This window comes from Xiphophorus hellerii, chromosome 5 (assembly GCF_003331165.1).
Source record: "Xiphophorus hellerii strain 12219 chromosome 5, Xiphophorus_hellerii-4.1, whole genome shotgun sequence".
NCBI lineage: Eukaryota > Metazoa > Chordata > Actinopteri > Cyprinodontiformes > Poeciliidae > Xiphophorus > Xiphophorus hellerii.
Genome location: NC_045676.1, coordinates 18,301,613 through 18,321,980, shown reverse-complemented (window position 1 = coordinate 18,321,980; position 20,368 = coordinate 18,301,613). Strand labels below are relative to the sequence as shown.

Here is a 20,368-nt window from a genome sequence, read left to right as displayed (position 1 = left end):
AACTTTACTATCAGTGAGTGACTTTAAAAAAAATACTTAATAAGAAGTAAATTTTAAAAAATGAAACTTTTCACAAAGATTTCTATAATTATGACATCTCAAAAGCTTGCTCTTTTTGCATAAACTTTCTATGCTTTTTACTCTGTTTCTCAATTTTGAATAGTTATATTTTTAATAATAAAATGTTGAATTGATTTTTTTAACATTATGTCTGTTTACATTTTAATTCACTATTTCTTCATTATAAATACACACCCAGTTGACATGGAATGTCATAAAGTGAAACCAGCCAAGGTATACCTGTGGAGCTCTGAAGGTGACACGTTCGTTCAGGTGTTCAAACAAATACAAATATGAACAGCAAATGAATGTTGAAAAAGAAAAAGCAAGATTGTCCACCACTTTATTTGAAATATGAGTATGGTATGACGACACCGCTATCGTTTGCTTGTCAAGTACATTCCTCATTATGTCCCAGTCATGCAGAGTTCAAAAAACATATAAACATCCCATCTACAATCATTATTTTTCTTAATGTCTTCCTTTATATGATGTGCAATGCTTGCCTCAAAATGTTGTCCCAGCCTGGACAGTCATTTTTTTTTTCTTTTATATAGTCTTTAGTTACACTCAAAATTACAGACAAAGAGAAGGTAGATGGTTATCCTCGTTATTAAGTTTTTGTTTTAACAGCTCTGTTAAATTTGGAGGACACACAGATTTCCGTCACTATATCTGATTGATGAACAGGGCAACATCTGAAAATAAACAATACAATTTAAAAAAAAAAAGAAAAAGAAGTGTGCGTCAAAATATGGGCATTTTTCTTGAAACATTAAAGTTTTATATCTCTAACAGCACGTGACTTTCTAATTTTAAAGCTTTAAAATTAAATACTGCAAAATACTTGGGTGTATGGGCAGCAGTGATGCAAATCTGAAATATCTAAGGCTATGGTTTATTACAATATCAAAGACTTTCACTCCCTAAAAACTCTTAGAAGGTTTTGCATTACTGACACCTAGTGGACAAAAGCTATAATAACACCTGCTAATAAAGACAACGCCTCAGAGTGTGACCTCCTCTTCTTTTGTTGGTGTCTTCTGCCGCCCAGGTTTGATTGAGGAAGGCAAACTTTCTGTCACGACATGGCTGTCACCGCAACTCCATTCTCAATGGCTAAAACAAGCAAACACAAAAAAGAAGATGTGAGGTGGAAGCACGACACTTGTATGCATTGTTTTTCACTATAGGGAAAAAGTAGCTTAATCAGTTAATCAGTTTAGTATCCTGAAAAAGCAGAAAAATTTTTGTCACTCCTTTCAGAAAGTGAAACTACATTCAGTACACATGGAGTAAAAATATTTAATGTATTTTATTGTAGTTCTGATTAAGGCTTACATAATGAAACTCCAGCTTTGACTGGTGTGTCTTACAGATAAAATTATTTTTATGTTGATGCGCAGGAACAGGATCCATGAAATAATTAAATACACGTTTAATTAATTATTTGCATCAGCTATTATAAGTTTGTATTTTAATCATTTTAAGAGATATTTAATAAATTGTTTATTAAATTAACTATTTAAACATTTAATTAAGAATTTATATATTCTATAATACTTTTAATTAATGATTTAATGATGTGTTATTTATTTAATATTGGGCCTCTTGGCCTTGTGTAGCTCCCCCAAATCCTTGAATGGATGTTGCTAGACAACAATCTACAACCTGGTTTATTTTTTCCTTCCATAATTTTTCCTTCCACATGATTCCACTTTTTGACACGAGGTACAAAAATATTGAACCTTTTAGATACATATTATATTTTTTGAGATGCAGCTATATGTTTTGTTATGCATTTCTCTTTTTTATGCATTAAGAACAAAGATGTATTGGACCTTGTTGGGAGATCCAAGCAAGTAAATATCTACTGTCTTATTAATCCACAGTCTACATATTACAACTTTCAAACAAGTTAATTAACCATAAAAATTAATTGCACAGATAATAAAGTGGTATAGGTGTATAACTAAATTAACACAGAACAGTGCTGATATATTTTTTAGTGTAGTAAAGAATGTAAAGAAAACTGGAAACTGCAAGCCATAAAACTAGAAATGTCTGAAGTTTTAAGGAGATAAAGTAATCCTTGTTTTTTCCGGTTAGACTTCCAGATGTGTAAAGGCAGATGGAACAAAATTTAAGTTAATCTCCTTTAAATGTCATCAGTCATAGCCATTCTCACACGACTAGCTCTGTTGACAGGATAAAGATGATTCTGACTCCAAATTAAATTAAAATGGAGTCATTTTCATCCACTCACTGGCCACTTTATTAGTAACAGATGTCCAGTTGATTGTTAGCCCATACATGGATCATTTAAGGCAGTAACTTAATGCATTTCTTTTTTTTACAGCACAAAATTATCTACAATTACTTGTATAGTTATTATGTGCACACTTTGTTTTTCGTTAATTATAATTATTAGAAAAGTGTCATTATTGTTCTACAACCAATTGTGTAAATGTGTTTTTTGTGTTTAGATTACTTTTTGTTATTGTTTTCACTGCCATTTTTTATTCTTTTGCCCTTTAAGGTGGAGGATTACACTTTGTTGTCGGCCTTCCTTCAGGTTGAACAGAGTCGCGTAGGGGTTCTTACATGTAAGGCTGAATCAAATGCAAACAAACAGCAGCTCGGTGTTCTTACTTTGTTTTGCCAGCGGTTTGTCAAAGGACTCCTTTGCTTCTTGTGCGATGTCCATGTCGAGCAGATCCTCTCCCAGAGCAGCAGGTGGCGCCGCTTCCTTGCTGGAGGATGGAGAAGAGTGGCAGCTGTGGCAGGGTTCCTCCTTGTCCGCTGGAGCCACAGGTGATGGAGGTTCTGGTTCTGTGTTTGAAAGAACTTCTAGGCTTGGCTCGGTGGAGGCGGCTGCCAGCTGAGTCGTCTCACCAACTGTCCCCAGAGGGATCTGCTCAGATTTAGTCTCCTCCTCCTGTGGTGTTGCCTCTGCAGTGACGGTGGCCTCCTCCTCAGCAGACGAAGCCTCATCAGAGGAGAAAGAGTCTTCAGGAGAGGAGACGGTTTCCTCCGAAGGAGAGTCGGGGATCGCAGTGTTTTCTTCAGCCTCAGCAATTTCCTTAGGAAGTGAAACAGCTCTTTCCTTCTCCTCTTCCTCCTGCTCTGCGTCAGCTGCTGGAATCCGGTCAGCAGATAGTTCTTCAATAGTTAGACCATGTGGCACTTCTTCCACCTCAAATAACTGCTCTTCAATATAAACAGCTGCCTCTATAGATGTTTCCACTGTGGTCTCTAGAGGATGTGGTTGGAGATCTTCCTTCACGTTGTTCAGCTCCTTTCCATCGTTTTCCATTTGGTGCAGAGCTTCCCCCAGACTCTCCTCGCCCACGAAGGCGTTGATGATCCCTGCGGTGGAGCTAGCCAAGGCCTGTACAGCTGTTTGCAGATTGTGGGACAGCAGGAACCAGTCAGGATTTTATACAAAAACACAAGAACTAAAGCTACAAACAATATATTTTATGTAGGATTTAAATCAGCCCAACCAATGTCATGCATTTTACATTTCTACCAAATGAAACATGACCTATTTTATAATCACATTTGCAAAGACAGGGTATCTATAACTGGATGGTCTATAGAAAACTGCCAGACTGGTTCATGCTCCTTGTGCCCAGTTGCAGTTTTAGATATGGGCAGTTGCCCAGGGCGGCATTAGAAAGCAGGATGCTCAAGCAGCATCTAAGAAGGGCGTCTAACATTTATCTGTCAGTTGCAGCTGGTTCAGGTTTTGCTTATATGTGCAATTTTGGGCCCTGTTGGAGGTTCTACATCAGAAAAGGAACAATTCTTGCCCAATAAGTAAAAAAAAAATATTGAAGGTGATATTAAACATTATCTTTCAACATGCTCCATGTATTTTGTGGAGTATCGTTTGTCGCAGCAGTTTGAGTTTGCTATAAAACCATAACAAGCATAATACTACTCATATATAGTTATTTCTATAATAACTTAATAAGAAGTTGTTAATTATCTTAATAATTTAGATAGATTTTTTTCAACTGTATGCACGGAGATGCATGTCGCTGTGAGCTTCATTTATAAATATTACCATTGGGTATTTTAAAAGAGTTTCAAATAGGAAAAAATCAATAAACATGATTTTTAGCTAGAATTGAGATCAAACATGCTGCGTGTCCAGGACCAGCTCTGCTTGTGCTGATGTTTACCAAATTTTGTTCAAAATAAAAAAATATTATTTTTTTTCAATAACAGTCAATAAAATGTACAAATGTATATTTTTTAAAACTCCAGTGGAATTATGAATTAGTTAAAGCATTTCAAATTTCCTTTTGACCCAGTGATATTTTAATCTTTATTGATTTATTAGAACAACTTTTAATGCCCAAACAGATTGGTGATTTTTTTAAGGATAAACATTGTACAGTATTGAGAAAAATGGGAGCTACAGCATCCTTTGATACAGGTAAGAAAATGGCTTAAAAAGTTTAAAGTCCAAAAAGATTTTAGAATGACATGGATAAGGTTCATAAGATGGAAACCAATTGGTGTAATCATTAAAAACAGAGAGGGGGTGACAGTAAAAACATAAGCATTTGATAATGCAAGGTGAAACAAAAAAAAAAAAAACATTTGAAACTAATTATTCTTTATTTATGTTTTTGCCTGTTTGTTGCTGTGCAAAAAATACTTTACTTAGATGTAGTCTGAAAAAGAAGAGCCAGCAGGATTTTTTGGCCACTCTCTTAAGGCCACCATGAAATATTCTTTCATAAAAACACGAGGAGGTTCTTTCTATTGCTCATTGATGATTCCCCCTCCCCCAACAGTCAAACCATGATTTTCATTAAAACAAGACATTATCAGATTATTTGGTTTTCAGGAATGTGGAAGCAAAGGTAAAGAGAAAAAAAAGCCTCAGAAAAACTGGACTGATGAACCTCTAGTGTGCATAACATACCCACTACTATACAGAAATAAACCAGAGCATGTTCCTTTTACTTTTTGTAAGAGAATGAGGTTCATGAGTCCTTTTCCCTCAGGCCAGGGAATCAGGAATATAACACATCTACGTCCTAAAAGCCCTTCTTTCTAGGTGCACCCTGCTGAGCACTTGCACTTTCACGCAGCCACCTCCGCAGCATGGACTGCTTCAGGCTCAGGGGCTTCAGAGGGAGTCTCTGCATTAGCAGGGAGAGCAGGAGGGGCTTCTTCTACGGCCGCCATACCAGCGCTCTCTGCTGCTGCGTCCTCAGCAGGGGTCACGGCTGAAACTTCAGGTTCAACTTCTGGAGCAGTCTCTTCCTCCGCAACAGGCGCTCCCTCTGCGTCTGCTGGCTCAGCTGGAGCCTCGGTGGCATCTGCCTCAGATGCCTCGGCAGCTGCTTGTTCTTCTGGGCTGGCGTCAGCGGTGAGTTCGGCTGACGTCTCAGCCACTGGTTCTGGGGAAGCGGGAACAGGTTCTGGTGTGATCTCAGCTCCGGGAGCCGGTTCGTCCTCTGCTGGGGCGGATTCAGCTGGAGGAGACAATGTAGCCTCTGACGTGACTTCAGCTGCAGATGAAGAGGTTCAGAACAAATGTAAGTAAATAAAAGAGTTCCTGAAAAAAAGCAAAAAGTTTCATCTGTGTCTCAGAAGACCAAAGTAAATTATTTGTTGTATTTCCTGACCAGGAGTACCAATAAATGGAGAGGTTGCTTAACATTAAACCGAAGGCCACAGATACAGCCTATACTTAAACACATAAGATAAACAGAAGTGACTGGCCTCTGCAGTAAAGCATTCAAGCTTACTTAAACTAATTCAGTGACACACAGCCATGACAGGCAGACTGGTAAACTGGTTAATGGATTACTATTTAGGCCTACCTGTGTGTCATTCCTCTGTATAAGAAAGTAAACACTTCAAAGCAACTGATTTATCAGAATCACTGTTATGAAGAGAAAATTAATCCGAAACAATTTCTCATTAATACTGACATCATAATATTTTACTCAGAAATTGAAATATTTTTGATGTTTTCATGGTTCCAATGTTTGGCTGTTTTTTCTTTTGTTTTTTTTTTTACCTGCTGGAAGATTATGAGCTCAATCTCAAGCCAAAAAATATATTTTTCACTGATTTGCCTTCCAAAAGCTAAATTTGAAGAATGGAAAAACTTTGTTTTGTATCATTAGTTGTATAATTTAATTCACTTCTGGCAACAAATTTCAAATTGAGTTGCTACATAACCCATAAATCCTTATTGTCCATGAAGGCGGCGTTATTTCTTGGTTCTGACCTTTTACTAGGAAGTTGAATTTAGCTGCAAAATGTTTTTCACATTTTTCATGATTGAGTACGATTTTTACAGTAACAGCATTTTTGTGTTTGTCAAATAAACATTCATATATGTGACAGCTTAAAACTACAAAACCGCATGAATATTGTATAAACATAAATCATGCATTCAGACATTTTAGTGCAGCACCCGAACTGTCTGTGAATATGTAAACCATACATTAAACCTGGAATTGTGGCACTTCTGGGCAAAATTGCTCATGTTTCCTGAGGAAAGAAGATAAAAACTGGATCCTCAGATCACAGTGAGACTGACTAACTTCAGGATTCATTGCAAGGTGTTTTAGATAGTTGGAAAAAAGAACTTCCACTGGTAAACTTTTATAAACATGACCCTGTATAATCTTTTAGAGTCAAGTAGTTTTCCACCGACTGCCTCCCATAAACCAACTGGTCAAACAGAGATATCATTTGAGCATAAAAAGCTTTTTGACTGTGGAGGTTCTCTTGGGTCAGCACCTTTAGTCTTATCGGTCTAAAAATGCAAAGCAGCTTCTGTTAAACTGTTCAGTATATGAGGGTAATCATCATCAGGGCCTAAATATATTGACATATATAAAACATAGATGTTAAATTGTAGCTATAAAAAATGAGATGCTTGCACCATTTATCAGATCTGAGAACAGAAAAAAAACTTTAAACACTCTCCCACATCAGCATCCAAATTGTTAAAGTTTCCATTTCTCCAAAGCAACTTTTCCATGGTACATCTGAACCAGTAGCGATCAGGTTTTGCACTAGTTAGTAGCTCAGGGCACAAGGCCACGATTTCTGCAAGCCGAGCAGACAAATAGCTTGCAGACACAAATCCAAACAGACAGGCACGATGAAGCCATTGAGTGGAGTCACTGTACCATGTGGGAGATTTGGGTGGAGCAGCCAGAAAGTTTTCAGGCTCACTGCACTCATTTTCAATTCAAACATGCATCTCTTTTCTTAACTAGACAGCCACTCAACGATGCAGAGTCACTTCACATCAAACACCCTGGTACTTTTCCACAAACAAGCTAGTTATGAGAATTTAGAGATTACTCTTCGTGCAGCACCTGAACTGCGTGGGACGTCTTCATTTGGTGCAACTCGTTACAGACATAGGGAATGCTGCTTGGAGTTCACTGGGTTTTAGCTCAAATAATTTGGTTATAGCCAATTTAGCAGTTTTCCGGTTCATACTCTCATTCTGAATCCAACTTGTTTTTTTTGTATCTGTAGACAAAACCACTTCAATGCCTTCTCTTACTTACTGTAGATTTTACACCCAGCTCCGATGACTGTCCTGTATCATTATAATAGAAAATGACCTCTGATCAAACTGGAATGACTTTTTCACCTTTCGCTGATATTATTTATTAGTCACATAATCACATTTTCTTATAATGAGTAGACTATAGAGGATTACTTTAAGTCATCAATTATCAAAGCAGCTATGAAAGGTCCGATGTAAGGCAGCTCTTTGTCCAACCCAAAAAAGTCAAGTACGAAAAGAGCACAACTGGAAAAATATGAAAAGATAATTGGACAGAAAAACCACACTGTTAGCTAAGCTGACTGGGCCAGTGTAAAACCAGGAGGAGTTTATTTTGTTATTTTCTTCCACAGCATGTGAATGCAACTCTTCCAGTTCCTGCAACCAGGACCTGATGTGCAGCAAGCGATCAGAGTTCCTGTGACTTATGAGGCTTTCAAAGATGTCAGTCTTAGCTCCATTCACTGCTGGTATGTAGAAGATCTTAATGTTTGGTGATTAGAGCCATTAGTGTTTTCCGTTCTGATTTCTGATTTTATCTTACAAAATAATGCCACATTCATACTCCACCTCTATAATATTAACAGGTGCTTTGGGGTTCTTTGGACTTGATAAAGCGCTATACAAGTACAAGCCATTTACTATTTATCGTCCAGGTAAATAAACTCATATGTAGCCCTTCTTATTTGGCCATTAGGACAAGCTGTGAGCTTCCTCACAAATGACGTTTGGGAAGCATTAAGGTCTTGGTCCAGCTATTGTCATTCCAAGTAAAAACTCCGTGGCCTTAGCGACAGCCTGGCTCTCGGTTTTAGTCAAGAGGATGTTAAATTTATTACAGGTCCTTCAGAAAATGTTCAGGCTTCTTTTTGACCTACTTTCACACTATAAATAAAACATTTGCAACTACTTTTTTTTTAGATTTTAAGTGACAAACCAACACAAAGTTTAAAATAATTGTGAACTGGAAGGAAAATTACAAATGGCTGTTTTTCTGAATAAGAATATGAAAAGTGTGAAGAGCTTTTCCATTCATTCCCTAAATAAAACCCATTGCTAACATCTGCCTTCAGAAGTTGTCTAATAAATAGCCTAAACAAAACCCACCAGTATAAATTCAGCTGTTCTCCTAGGGCTTCAGAGGTTTGTTAGAAAATATGTGATGACAGGATTGTTATTAATCAAGCACTTTATGTCACAAGGAAGGAAAATAGAGTCCCACTGAAGTTTGACAAAAGTCCTGTAGAGGTCACAGCAAAGACACGTTCTGTTCATGTGAGATCAAAATCAAATTCTTTAACCAACATGAAATGCTTATGGGGGAAGACAACTACTATTACATCACCATGAATATCATCCTTACAATATGAATCAGCACGCAGTGGGGGTGTTTCTTTAGCTGGAAGAAGAAAGCTGGCCATAGTTGAAGGGAAGTTACAAATATATATGCATACCACACTTTTAAGACTTGGTAAAAAAAATGTTGAACCCATTTATTATTTCCTTCCACTTCAGAACTGAGTTGGTCAGTCACATAAGATCTCCAAAAACACTTTAACATTAAGACAAAATGTAAGAAGAAAGGTTCCATAGAAACTGTTTTTGTGGGACACTGTGCATGTTTTATTTTTACAAAATGAGCTGTTTTTACCTTTCTCCTCGGAGCTTATGTTGGCCAGTCTGTCCTCGTAACGTTCGGTATCACCATTAACTGTTTTATAGGCCTGAGAACGAGAGAAATGCACATTATAATCTTACATTAGTACAGAATAGTCATCACACTACATCATGAAATAAGGCAGCAGAAACATGCTGTTGTTCTCCAAGGAAACAAGACTTTCTGTTGTTGATGTTCATGACTGAAGCGTCCAGTCATGAACAACAGCCTCTGTGTCTGTGTGTAAAGCAGTGTGTAAAGCTGAGGTGAGGTCTGGAGTCCAGCCTGCACTCTGGTCGCATGTTAACTGGCTCCAGATGACACCAGAAAAATATCACGCAACCCAAAATACAACCTTTATGTTTCATCTCCTAAGAATGGTGACATTACTTTATGCATTTTTTTACTTTGTAATCAGGCAAACTTCTTGCTGCATTTCTCCTGCTCCAAGCTAAGCTATTAATTCAACCAAAATAGCTAATGGTTCAGGATCTTATAACCAAGTGGTACGTTACATATTGAGTAGCTCCATGGTCATATTTCATTGTTCATTCAAATTCATCTGAAAAAGCTTTTATGAGCACAAATATAGACAAAAATCACTGAAACTTTAGTTGCAGCTATTCAGATATGGCACGTTTTTCTGTCACCAAGACGACAATGATAAATCATCGAAGTCCACAGTTTATAAAGTGAAATGAAAAGTGACATAATCCATGTTACTTCACACATTTGTAACTTAGTCTGAGACTGAAGGAAAGAAAGTTATCTGTGTTGGTTAGTTGTGAGGGGAGACGTCTCATTTAGTAGTTTTATTAAAAAGCAAAAGACAAAAGAACGAAACAAAGAACAGTTTATACAAAAACATATTAATAAATATGAAGATGAACAATCAATATTATTATTATTGTCAATATTAGAAATTTTCGGTAAAAGACTACTGGTTTTATTCATTAGAGAGTAGAGAAAACATAAAATGCAGTGATGCTAAAATTTAACCATCTTGTGAAAAACGAAAGAAAGATGCAAAAGTAGAATCTAATTTCAGTAAATGACACAGCAAATAATGTTTATATATCCCTAAATAATCTGTGTGAACCTCTTAATCAACCAAACATTTCTTTTTACTGCTGACCAACTTTTTTGTATGTTTTTACTGGTATTTTTGACAACTTTTCTTTCAGGATGAACTCAAGATCTTTGAGGTTGAAACCCCTTGTAGCCATCACTCTAATCTTTAACTCACTTCACAGATTCTGTATCAGATTCAAAATAGGAGATTTTTTTATTTTGTATTATTATAATATACAGCTGGTTCTCAGGCTGAGGACAACATTTGTTATTGCTCAGTTTTGTAGTGCTCACATAGACGACTGCAGCGGTAAGGCCTCCTCCACACAAAACAACGTACGCCAAGTTGGTGGATCCTCCAGGAACGCCTAAGGCCATGTGTCGCACCGGGGCAGCTGGGAAACACAACATATTGAGAGAGTGAGTTTGGAAAAATGCACAAACCGAAAAAAGTGAGCAGGTAAATTATTATTTATTTAACACCTTCCACCGTATATCTAATTTAAAACTTGTTAAATAAAAACACAGAGAGTATTTTTTTTTAACCTCCATTCTCCTATTAAGCCCTACACCACATAGAATCAAATCAAATCAACAGGAAAATGTTAGACATTACAGAAAACATGATTTCCTCCATCAGTAAGCAGTCACTCCATCATACATTGAAGTTCTGACAGCTACACCATGTCTCCATCCTTTAATCCAGTTATACAACGCAGCTCTTTGTAACCGAGGACACGGAAAGATTTAGCAGCAGCCAAGCTAAACACAGAACTGTCCCTGAATTTAACCCCACGGCAAACAGTAAAACCCTTCCTGACTGATGCATCAAAACAAACAACTTCTAATTCGTCCAGCGGGTTCAGGCTCATAAAACAGTCCCTTCAGGGATCCGCAGTAATTCCGCTGAAAGCCCCTTTTAGTGGATCGTTCTTGTGCTGCTTTAGTTGTTAAACATCACCAAGAGCAATCTAAGACAAAGCCTTAGATAAGACTCTCGCAGACGCTGCCAGAGCCTAATCTCTCTCTAACAAGACAAAGAGCATATTAATGGATACAGTTGCTGCAGAGGGTGAAGTCATTTTAAGAACCGGCACATTGCTTCCTCAGGAGAGGCGAGTTTGCATGTGAAGCTCAGACAGAAGCGTCTTCTTGGTTCACATGGGGTGTTAGGACTTTCCTCTATTTATAAAACCCTGAATCTGAACAAAGTTTAACATGTCATACAAAATGAATATAATGAGTTCACCAATAGTGATGAATCAGCAGATAAAAGCTTAATTTTTCTTTTTTCTACTAACCAGTAGTGTATTTTGTTTTATTACAACTCATACAACATTAATAATGTCAATTCTGCTGAAAGATGTGCCCATAAATCCTCCACAGGGAGAGACTGAAGAGTCTTAATGATCAGCGATGTTTGATTTATTTATTTTTTTTAATAAAACAGAACATGTTCTGCATGATGTGTGTTTTGGTTGGTGAGGAAAAAATCGATCCTAAAAAAAACAAAGCCCAACCTTAAGTGATGAAGATCGACAGTGGGCGGGTTGTAGGTGATCAGTTGGTTTTACCAAATAGTGTTGCAGACAATAAACTTTTGAAAAATACCGCTATGAATTATGAAGCTTTTTAATCTAGTCTTCTTCCCTAAAGAGAAGGGAGAAGTCTGAAACATCTAAGCTGAACATCAGTCTTCATCTAAACTCCCCTAAAGAGAACAGCTTAGATGAAGACTATGATGAAGATTCCAGAGGACAACAATCGCCTTCACAACTTGCGCGCAATTTTTTTGTATTGTTATTTAAGGTTTTCTCATTTGATTAGATCTTACTTGTTGTATTTTCCCTTACTCTACCAGTATATTATACTTTCATTTGTTTTACATATTTATGCATATATCAATACATTTATCTGTGTGTAATGACTCTGCTTTCGTCGCCTCAACCTGTTATTAGACAAGCTGGTGCGATGGGAATGGGTGTGCTTTATTCTCAGAACAAGTTTCACACAGGAAGGTCATTACTGGCGCACCACCTCCAAGCTCCATTTCCTTGTACGAACCTGTCTAATGCGAATGTGACTGTTTAAAGTAGGATTTTCATGATTCTCAATGATGTTTTTGAGATTGGAGTTGTTTTAAGTCAGTAGAAGTTCACTTTGGTCTTGGCCCCTGCACCTCTGGAACCAGCTAATCTGGATTTATACTAAATGACCCCGAAGGATAAACCTTTAACTAGACTCACAGTAAAAAATCCCAAAATATCCCTTTAAGTTTGGTATTAAAACCTTCAGCCTTTTTGAACTTGATGCCGACTACACGCAACTCCATATTGATGTGTCTTCTGATGACCCACTGGTCCACCTTTTTACTGTATTTTAAAGCTAGGAGAATCCTGACAAAACACAAGTTGGCATTAATGTACAGACATTCAGAGAGAGAGAATCACACAGATGACTCTGAACACTCTGAACTACTCAGATCAGGTAAAATAAAATGAAAATAAAATGAAAAGACTGCTGCACTGCTCTGCTTCCTGGTCCTCCTAAGTAGAACAACTCTCCCCAGTTGGGTGATTACTAAATTCAGCAACAAGAATGCTGAGGAGGTTGAAGAAGAAAATTAACATCTCACTGGTTATATCTGTGCTTTTCAGAACTGCTTTTAAAGTGTAGTTTTTAAATTATCTAATTTCACCATGCAAACTCTTCAGCTCCTGTGATGAAGGTTTTCGGTTGGTACTTAAAATTAAAACTAAAACTCATCTTAGATGCATTGTTCAAATTTGAGATCAGCTAATGTTTTCTTTTTAGCCTGACTTTCATTTTGACTTTCAGAATTATACTTTTTTTTTTTTAACCGAATGTCAGAGTTTGTCTTTGCTTTGTTGTTTTGCATTTTCAATTTGATCGTCATGTGTTTAATATTATTTACCTCTATGTTTAAAGTATCACTTAAGATTTTAAAATCCTTTACATGTAATCGTCTATTTTCTGTTCTTTTTCTGATTATTAATATCTGATTTATTTTATGTGTTTTGCGATTCTGCATTGTTGTTGGCATGTTTGTTTGAATGTCTGTAAAAGCTCTTCATTCCATTTGACTGTGTGACAAGAGCTCTATAAATAAAGTCTGATTAGTTTGCTTTGATTTTGGTGGTCAAAACGTTTTTTTTTTTTCAAAGAAGTGCTGCACAAGCATTAAGGTTACCATGTTGACAAGACTCCTGCTCTTGTCAAGCCAGGCAGCCCGAATCTATGTGACATTTTAGATGAAGGAGAGTCCATCTTGAACTCACCAAAACAACAGAGAATCTTACTTGAGCAACAGATTCAAGAATTGGAAAACTAAGCTGTTTTTTTGTTTTTCTTGCTCCACTTTTAGCAAAAGAGAAAAAGCAGGCATGTTGAGATGGCTATTGTTCTAGCTCTGCTGGATTTAAAGCTCAGCGTTTCCATTTTTGTGCACGGCTTTCCTAGTAAAGTTTACTCATATTGCCCAGCCGTGGATGCTTTTGTAGCCATCTGTCCTTCCTCCTGCTCTAATACCCATGACACATCAGCTCCATGCGCAGGTTATTTATACAGGTAATCAGTTAATCCCTGTGGATTCCTCAGGTTCAAGCTGCATGTATAAAATGAACGTGCGTCAGGCAGCGACAGAAAACAGCCTGCAAGGACAGTAGCTTCCTGCATCCAGCTCTGCTGTCTTTGTTTAAATCATAAAGTCACACAATAATATTTCTCCAGCCTAGATGCATTCAGGTTTGCAGGAATTTTCTGAAAGAGGAAATTAAAGCTGCCTCTCGCCCTCAGGACAGATTCCACAAGCTCAAACTCCAAATGCAAAGGACGACCAGGGGAAGCATGCACTTACAAAGACAGAAAAATCTCCTGAAAGAACAAGAGAACAGTTCAGCTCCAACGTTTCCAAAATGCTTGTATTCAGGAATGAGACATGCTAAATGGTACACAATGTTAAAAGTCCCATCACTGTTGCATGATTCCCATATTCGGACTGATTCTACTCCAGATAGTTCACAATATTTTATTTTTTTTAAATGACGCCAATTTAACAAAAAATTGCAAATATTTACCAATGTATGGAAACGGTTTGAAACATTTTATCCACAATTCAAGAGTTTAGCTGTAAAGCTGTCATGCATGTGAGAACTGCGTGTTCCCCATCCAGGACACACCTCCTTCACTCAGACTCTGCACATTAAAAACCAACTAAGATTCTCTTTTCCAACATAACCTAAAAAAAAAAAATAATACCCTGATACTTAAGCTAGTAATAATCTTTTTTTCTTTTAAATCACACTTTGAAAAGTTACTTCCGGTCTTTTTCCCCAAATGACGAAAACATCAAGCTGTTCCTCCGACTTCTTTTAAAGAACACCAGTTCCAATGCTAATTGATAAGTAGACTAAACACCAGAAAGTGGTAAACAAACAACATACTGCTCTTGGATATGGGCCTCAGAAGCCATCGTGCCAGCGGCCCGACTCCCTGCAATGCCCGTCTGCAGAACATGTTGACGTCTTTTCAGCAGCAGGTGGAAGGACGCGTCTGCCTCCAGTCGCTCTTTGGAGATAAATGACCAGCAGCTCTCTCCTCCTGTTCAATGTTGGGGATGAAGAGCACACCAGCACGCCCTCTGAAACAAAGAAGAACGCCCTCTGCAGGTGAAAATCTCGAACTACAAATGGACAAGGGGGAAAAAAAAAGAATCTGCTTGGAAGTAAGAATGTATGTTTCTGCAGATAATATTAAGCTGAATTTCTAAATCTCATTTAATAATCACCGAGCAGAGTGATGGAAATGAGTACTTTACGATCTGTCTGCATGTGCGAGGGTAAGAAGGTTCAGAGAGCCCGCAGGCTGCTTTTCAAACGGATTACAGACCAAACCGTCTGCACGGAAGGAGCGGACTGTAGTTGCATAACGAAGCAAACGGTGCCAGAGTATTGATGTGAAACACTGATGTCAGAGACAAAGCCCAAACCAAATGGAGGGAGGCGAAGAAGAGGCGCACAGGCCAGAAATAATCATTGCTTCAACAATATCAGTCAGAGGTGACATTGTTTTTTTTCTCTTTCAAACCTTTTCTCGCTTTTTATTATTTATTCTGCCCACTTTGATACATATGATTTGAAGTGTTGTCTTTCTTTTTCTTTTTAAAATGTTTTTTTTAATTGTAACAAATTTTATTTATGATGTCTTACATAAATCATTTTTTGAAAAAATAGGTGTTGTATCTCTATGGGACTCACCATATGAAATGAAAGTTTAAAAAAGAAAAAGGTTTGTAGAAAAGCCTTCAGAAGCCTTGGAGAACTATTGACTGTAATTGTTTTTTGGGGGAGTTTTTTTTTGGTAACGTTTTGCAAAAAAAAAAAAAAAAGTCTTGAGTTTACTCAACGACAAACATCAGAACAGAGATAGTTTACAAGTTACATCAATTATAATGGACCTGGTGAACCTACAGTTCTGAAATTATCTGTTTGCATTGTTTAGCTGAAGACACATTTACAAAGAGCTTACAAATGATCATAGGATCTCACTGAGCAAAGGTTTGTTGTGCCATATTCTTTCCCTTTCTAGATAATGGAATAAAAAAAGGTAGGAATAATGTTTTGATGACCTCGCCCTGCTTTAAACCTTCTGCAACATCTTTCTGAACCCATACGCTGTGTCGGTTCACATGAAGCTCTAATAAAATGCATTTAGGTTAGTTGACAAGACAAAATGTGAAAAAGATCAAGCTGAAAAACTCTTGCAAGGTACTACACATACATGTGAAATAGAATGTTAAGTTTGTGCATTTAACGTATGAAAACGAAGAAAAATGTCATTTTAAAATGCGAGTAGCATTAATGATCTCACTTTGGCATCAAAGTTGTTGCAAAATCGCAATGTTCCTGATTTTAGACGCGATCATGGCGTAGCAGCGCCACTGAAGGAGAGCTCTGACGTCCTGCCTCTGAACATAAATGTGAGGTTGCAACTGAGGAAGATGGACTAATAAATGTTCAAATACTGAGTGTGTGCAACAATCTCAAACAAGCATAGTTTCCAAAGGAAGACTGAAGTTTTTTCTAAGAGACATGAAATAAGCTTTCTGTTATAAATTACTTAAAAAAACAACAACACATTTTGCATCTTCAGCAAAAACCTATTTACTGTTTCATGGTATTCTCCAGAAAAGCCAGCCGTCGTCCCTTTGGTTATCGTCTTCTTTGAGTTCACAGTGAGACTTCTTACGTTTGACTGGTGAATGTTGCACCAGTGCGACACACACACACATACACACTCCCCCGTGTGTGTCCCTCATGTGACCAGCTATGAATCACCGATTACACACATCATCCCAGATACACATGTGATGCACTTTTTTCCACCACACACACACACACCCCCACACACATCGGGGTCACGCATAAGAACGCAGTGTGATCGCTGTGGAGTTTGTTCCTTCAGGATCAAATGCTGCGGTGGGGAACGGTCAGAGGAGCATCATAAAAATAACATGTTATTGTTACGCGTTAACTGATAGATGTTTTCTATCAAGAGTAAATAAATCACAGCTGGATCGGCCTAAAACCTTTTAGCTTGCTCCCGTTTGGTGAACATGTTGAACATACAAGGATGTCGTCACACCATCAACCATCCGGATCGTTAATTGCGCATTTCACAGAAATATTTAGATTTCTAGATTTTTCGTGGGCACCTTTCTGACCACAGGATCCTCTCAGATACAAAATCATGGAAAACATAGAACAAAACTTCCCAAATGTTGTCACACACACTCGTGTGAAAACTTTATCTTAGCTTAACAGTTACATGCAACAAAGTCTGTGTTGCTAAAAAGTAAAATTTTTGAGCAAAAAATGTAATATTATGCCACTTATGCATTCAAGACTCAGTCCACAACCTCATCTGATTTAAACCTTACAGTGAATGTGAGGACCTGTGGAAAAGGTGGACGTCTGACTGGTGAATATTTTACTGCGTTAAGGAATAAAATCAGATCTCAGTAATTGAGCTAGTGGTCAAGGGTAAACTGGTGGAGCCGGGATAGAAGATGGTTCTGAAGTACGTTGAAATTTGAAAATGGAAAAGTAAAAGATTAACGCCAACAAGTCAGGCTTTTACTTAAGTTCAAGCTGCACTAGTGCAACAAATATAAAAACTGTACAAATCATTGAACTTTCAAAATTATTTTCCCCATATTTTGATCTGGAGCATCTGGAAGTAATGAAGTCTCCATTGGCAGTGTCTGAATCATGTCTTACTGATGAGGAACTTACTGCAGCAAAAGGGAAAGAGTCAAAGTGAGAAAACAGTCCCAGATAACACACATTCCCAGTGAGACCACACAGGCTGAGAACACACACATCACTGTGCTGAAGGCTCAAGGATGTTTGTATTAACAGTCTTTTATTTTGAAACAATATAAACAATAAGATCACAAATATACAGAAATATTTCAAGGAATGCATCCATTATGAAAATCAAAGCTATATAAAAAAAACAACATTTGGCATTGGTCAAAATTAATCACAAGGTGTATTTTTACATTCAGAAGCTCAAATATTAAGAAGCCATAGAGTCACATTTTCTACTTGGGTGTGTGGAGGGAATCAGAACCGTTCTCAGCAGCAAGTCCACGGCTCCTTTTCCTGTTTTCTCCTGTGAACTTTAAACGATCCGCTGTATGCTGGTGAATTAGCCATTAGAGTTTTGTGTTTCTTCAGCATCGTCCCAACGGCAGAGACAATGTCCTCCACTTTACTCCGCTGACATAGCTCCTCTCCTTCACCTCGTCGTCCATTTAAGCGTTTCTTAGGCAGGTTCTTGGCAGAAGTCTCAAAGAAAACCATCCCATGAGCCTTGGCGAAGTTCATGGCCAGCTCCTGGCTCACATGGCAGTCGGTTCTGCCGACTTCACGGAGGTCACTCTTATTCCCAATGAGGAACCTGAGGAGAAAGGTAACAAATGAAACACGTCTCAATGTGGAATTCCACCGGGCTTTGTACTTGGGACATGGGATATTTTTCAAATTGAAAGTTTCCTACAGGCTTTATTTGGGGAAACTTACCATCTTATACAGATCAACCAGTTTTAACTAATCATGTTGTCTAAACTAACAGCTGGACTGCACCAATTAGACTAAAAGAAATTGGATTTGTTTATTGTAGGAGACAATATTAAAACGTTAATGATAAAAACAAAACAAAACCAAAAAAAACAGAAAGTGATATATAAAAAAAAGACTGGAACAATTTCCAGTGCTGATTTTTTTCAAGAGATAACCTGCCATTATGTTCATATTCACTTACATGGAACTTTGTAGAAGTACTAATAAAAATCTAATTTTAATTTAAAGAAAAGCTTCTTATCATGATAAATCATGTCATATCAAGTGCAGTTTTGCAAAAGGCAGTTTTGAAACTTTTGTTTTTTAAAAAACATTTTATACTTTTATTATGGAAACCGGCCTCTGCATAGTTGATGCTGAGTGAGTTTTTTTTATTTTATTTCACCAGGAAAATCTACGGTAAAGTTACTTTGAAAAAAAATCCTGGTCAAACTGGAAGCAGCACACAGAGATTACAAGAACATTCAAAGTAACACCAGAAACCATCAACACCGTCATAAAAGTTAACACCGTAATAGTTTAAGACTTTAAGTTCATCTTTAAAAATGTTTAAAATATTTTTAACTCATAAAAAAATAATTTCTTCATAATATTATTTGTATTGCCACCATGAAACTGATTTGTTTCTAAAAGTTTCTGTTTTGCATTAAACTTTAGTGCTTTTACTTTAACTTACTTGGGTATTTCGTGACCCAGAGAGTTCTGCCGACACTCTTCCACCCAGGAGGTCAGTCCATTAAAACTGGCCGGACAGGTGACGTCATAAACAAACAGCACTGCATGGACGTTCCGATAATAGTGCTGCACCATGGACTTCCGGAAGCGCTCCTGTCCTGCAGTGTCCCACAGCTGGAGCTGATCGGCGGGTTGCAAAATGAGAAACAAGGGATTGAGTACAGAACTGAGATGTGGCCTTTTCTCAAAGTTAGGTGGCAGAAACAAAAACATAAAAAAAAGAGGAAATGAATGAGGCTGAAGGCAAACAGAGGAAAAGCAACTGTGTGTTGAAATAGCTCCAAGCAGGCAGAACAGAAGCAAAGAAAAGACGCCGTCATTGGGAGAAATAAGAGTGAGTCATTTCTGATAGCGAGCAAAGGAAAGAAACAAACATGTGGACTTCGACCTGGAGAACATCCCAGTCAATATTTTGAAACAAGATTTTTTTTTTTATTCATTCAGTACTTTAAAATGGACTCAGTAGCAGGATAAGCAGCTGGACAGGCCCGTTTCACACCAGGACTTCAGAGAATTAGCAGGACTCAAAGTCCATCTCTTGCTGCTCGAACATGATCCTAAAAGTTGTTTCAATCAATGAATGTGGTGCAGAGTTTTACAAGTCTTTGTTTATTTTTAACTAAACCTCTACTGTTTGGTTTTCAGAGAGCCTTCAGATTTTTCTGACCTGCTCCAGGCATGTTATGCAGTGGCTTGACTATCTCTGGACACACAGACAGACAGTCTCCTTCTACGTTGCATTCAATCCAAAATGGCCACATCATCCTGTTTGGACTTGGAGCAGATTGCAGCATTACGTTCCTCACCAGCAGGACGGACGGCAGAAAAATCTGGATGTTCAGTAAATGACTGATCCAATACAGTATTATGATCTGCATTTTTTTCTAACTGAAAGGACATCAATCAATCTTGGGTTTTCTTTGGTACAATGTTACAATCTTAGCTAAATTTTCCTCTGAAAGTTACTTTCACTCTTCCTGTGAAAAATGTTTTAATCTCAACCAAACTTTTGTTTTTAAAGTCTGTACTCTGCAAAAAGGAATATTCCATATGAAGCAGAAGAAACAAAACAAAAACTCCCAACAAAACCGGTGTTCGTAGATGTTCTCGATA

The 20,368-nt window shown here is 37.5% G+C and overlaps 1 protein-coding gene across 1 annotated transcript; it reads right to left on the bottom strand.

Annotated features, from left to right (window-relative positions):
• Positions 1 to 387: 387 nt before the first annotated feature.
• Positions 388 to 16,671, bottom strand: LOC116720816 (fibrous sheath CABYR-binding protein-like). Its single transcript, XM_032564267.1, has 7 exons — positions 16,542 to 16,671; positions 14,819 to 15,015; positions 10,650 to 10,750; positions 9,279 to 9,351; positions 5,271 to 5,594; positions 2,713 to 3,459; positions 388 to 1,179 (listed from the first exon to the last, which is right to left on the bottom strand). The coding sequence occupies exons 2-7, from the start codon at positions 14,889 to 14,891 to the stop codon at positions 1,142 to 1,144; spliced, it is 1,356 nt and encodes a 451-aa protein (XP_032420158.1). The 5' UTR covers positions 14,892 to 15,015; positions 16,542 to 16,671; the 3' UTR covers positions 388 to 1,141.
• Positions 16,672 to 20,368: the final 3,697 nt, after the last annotated feature.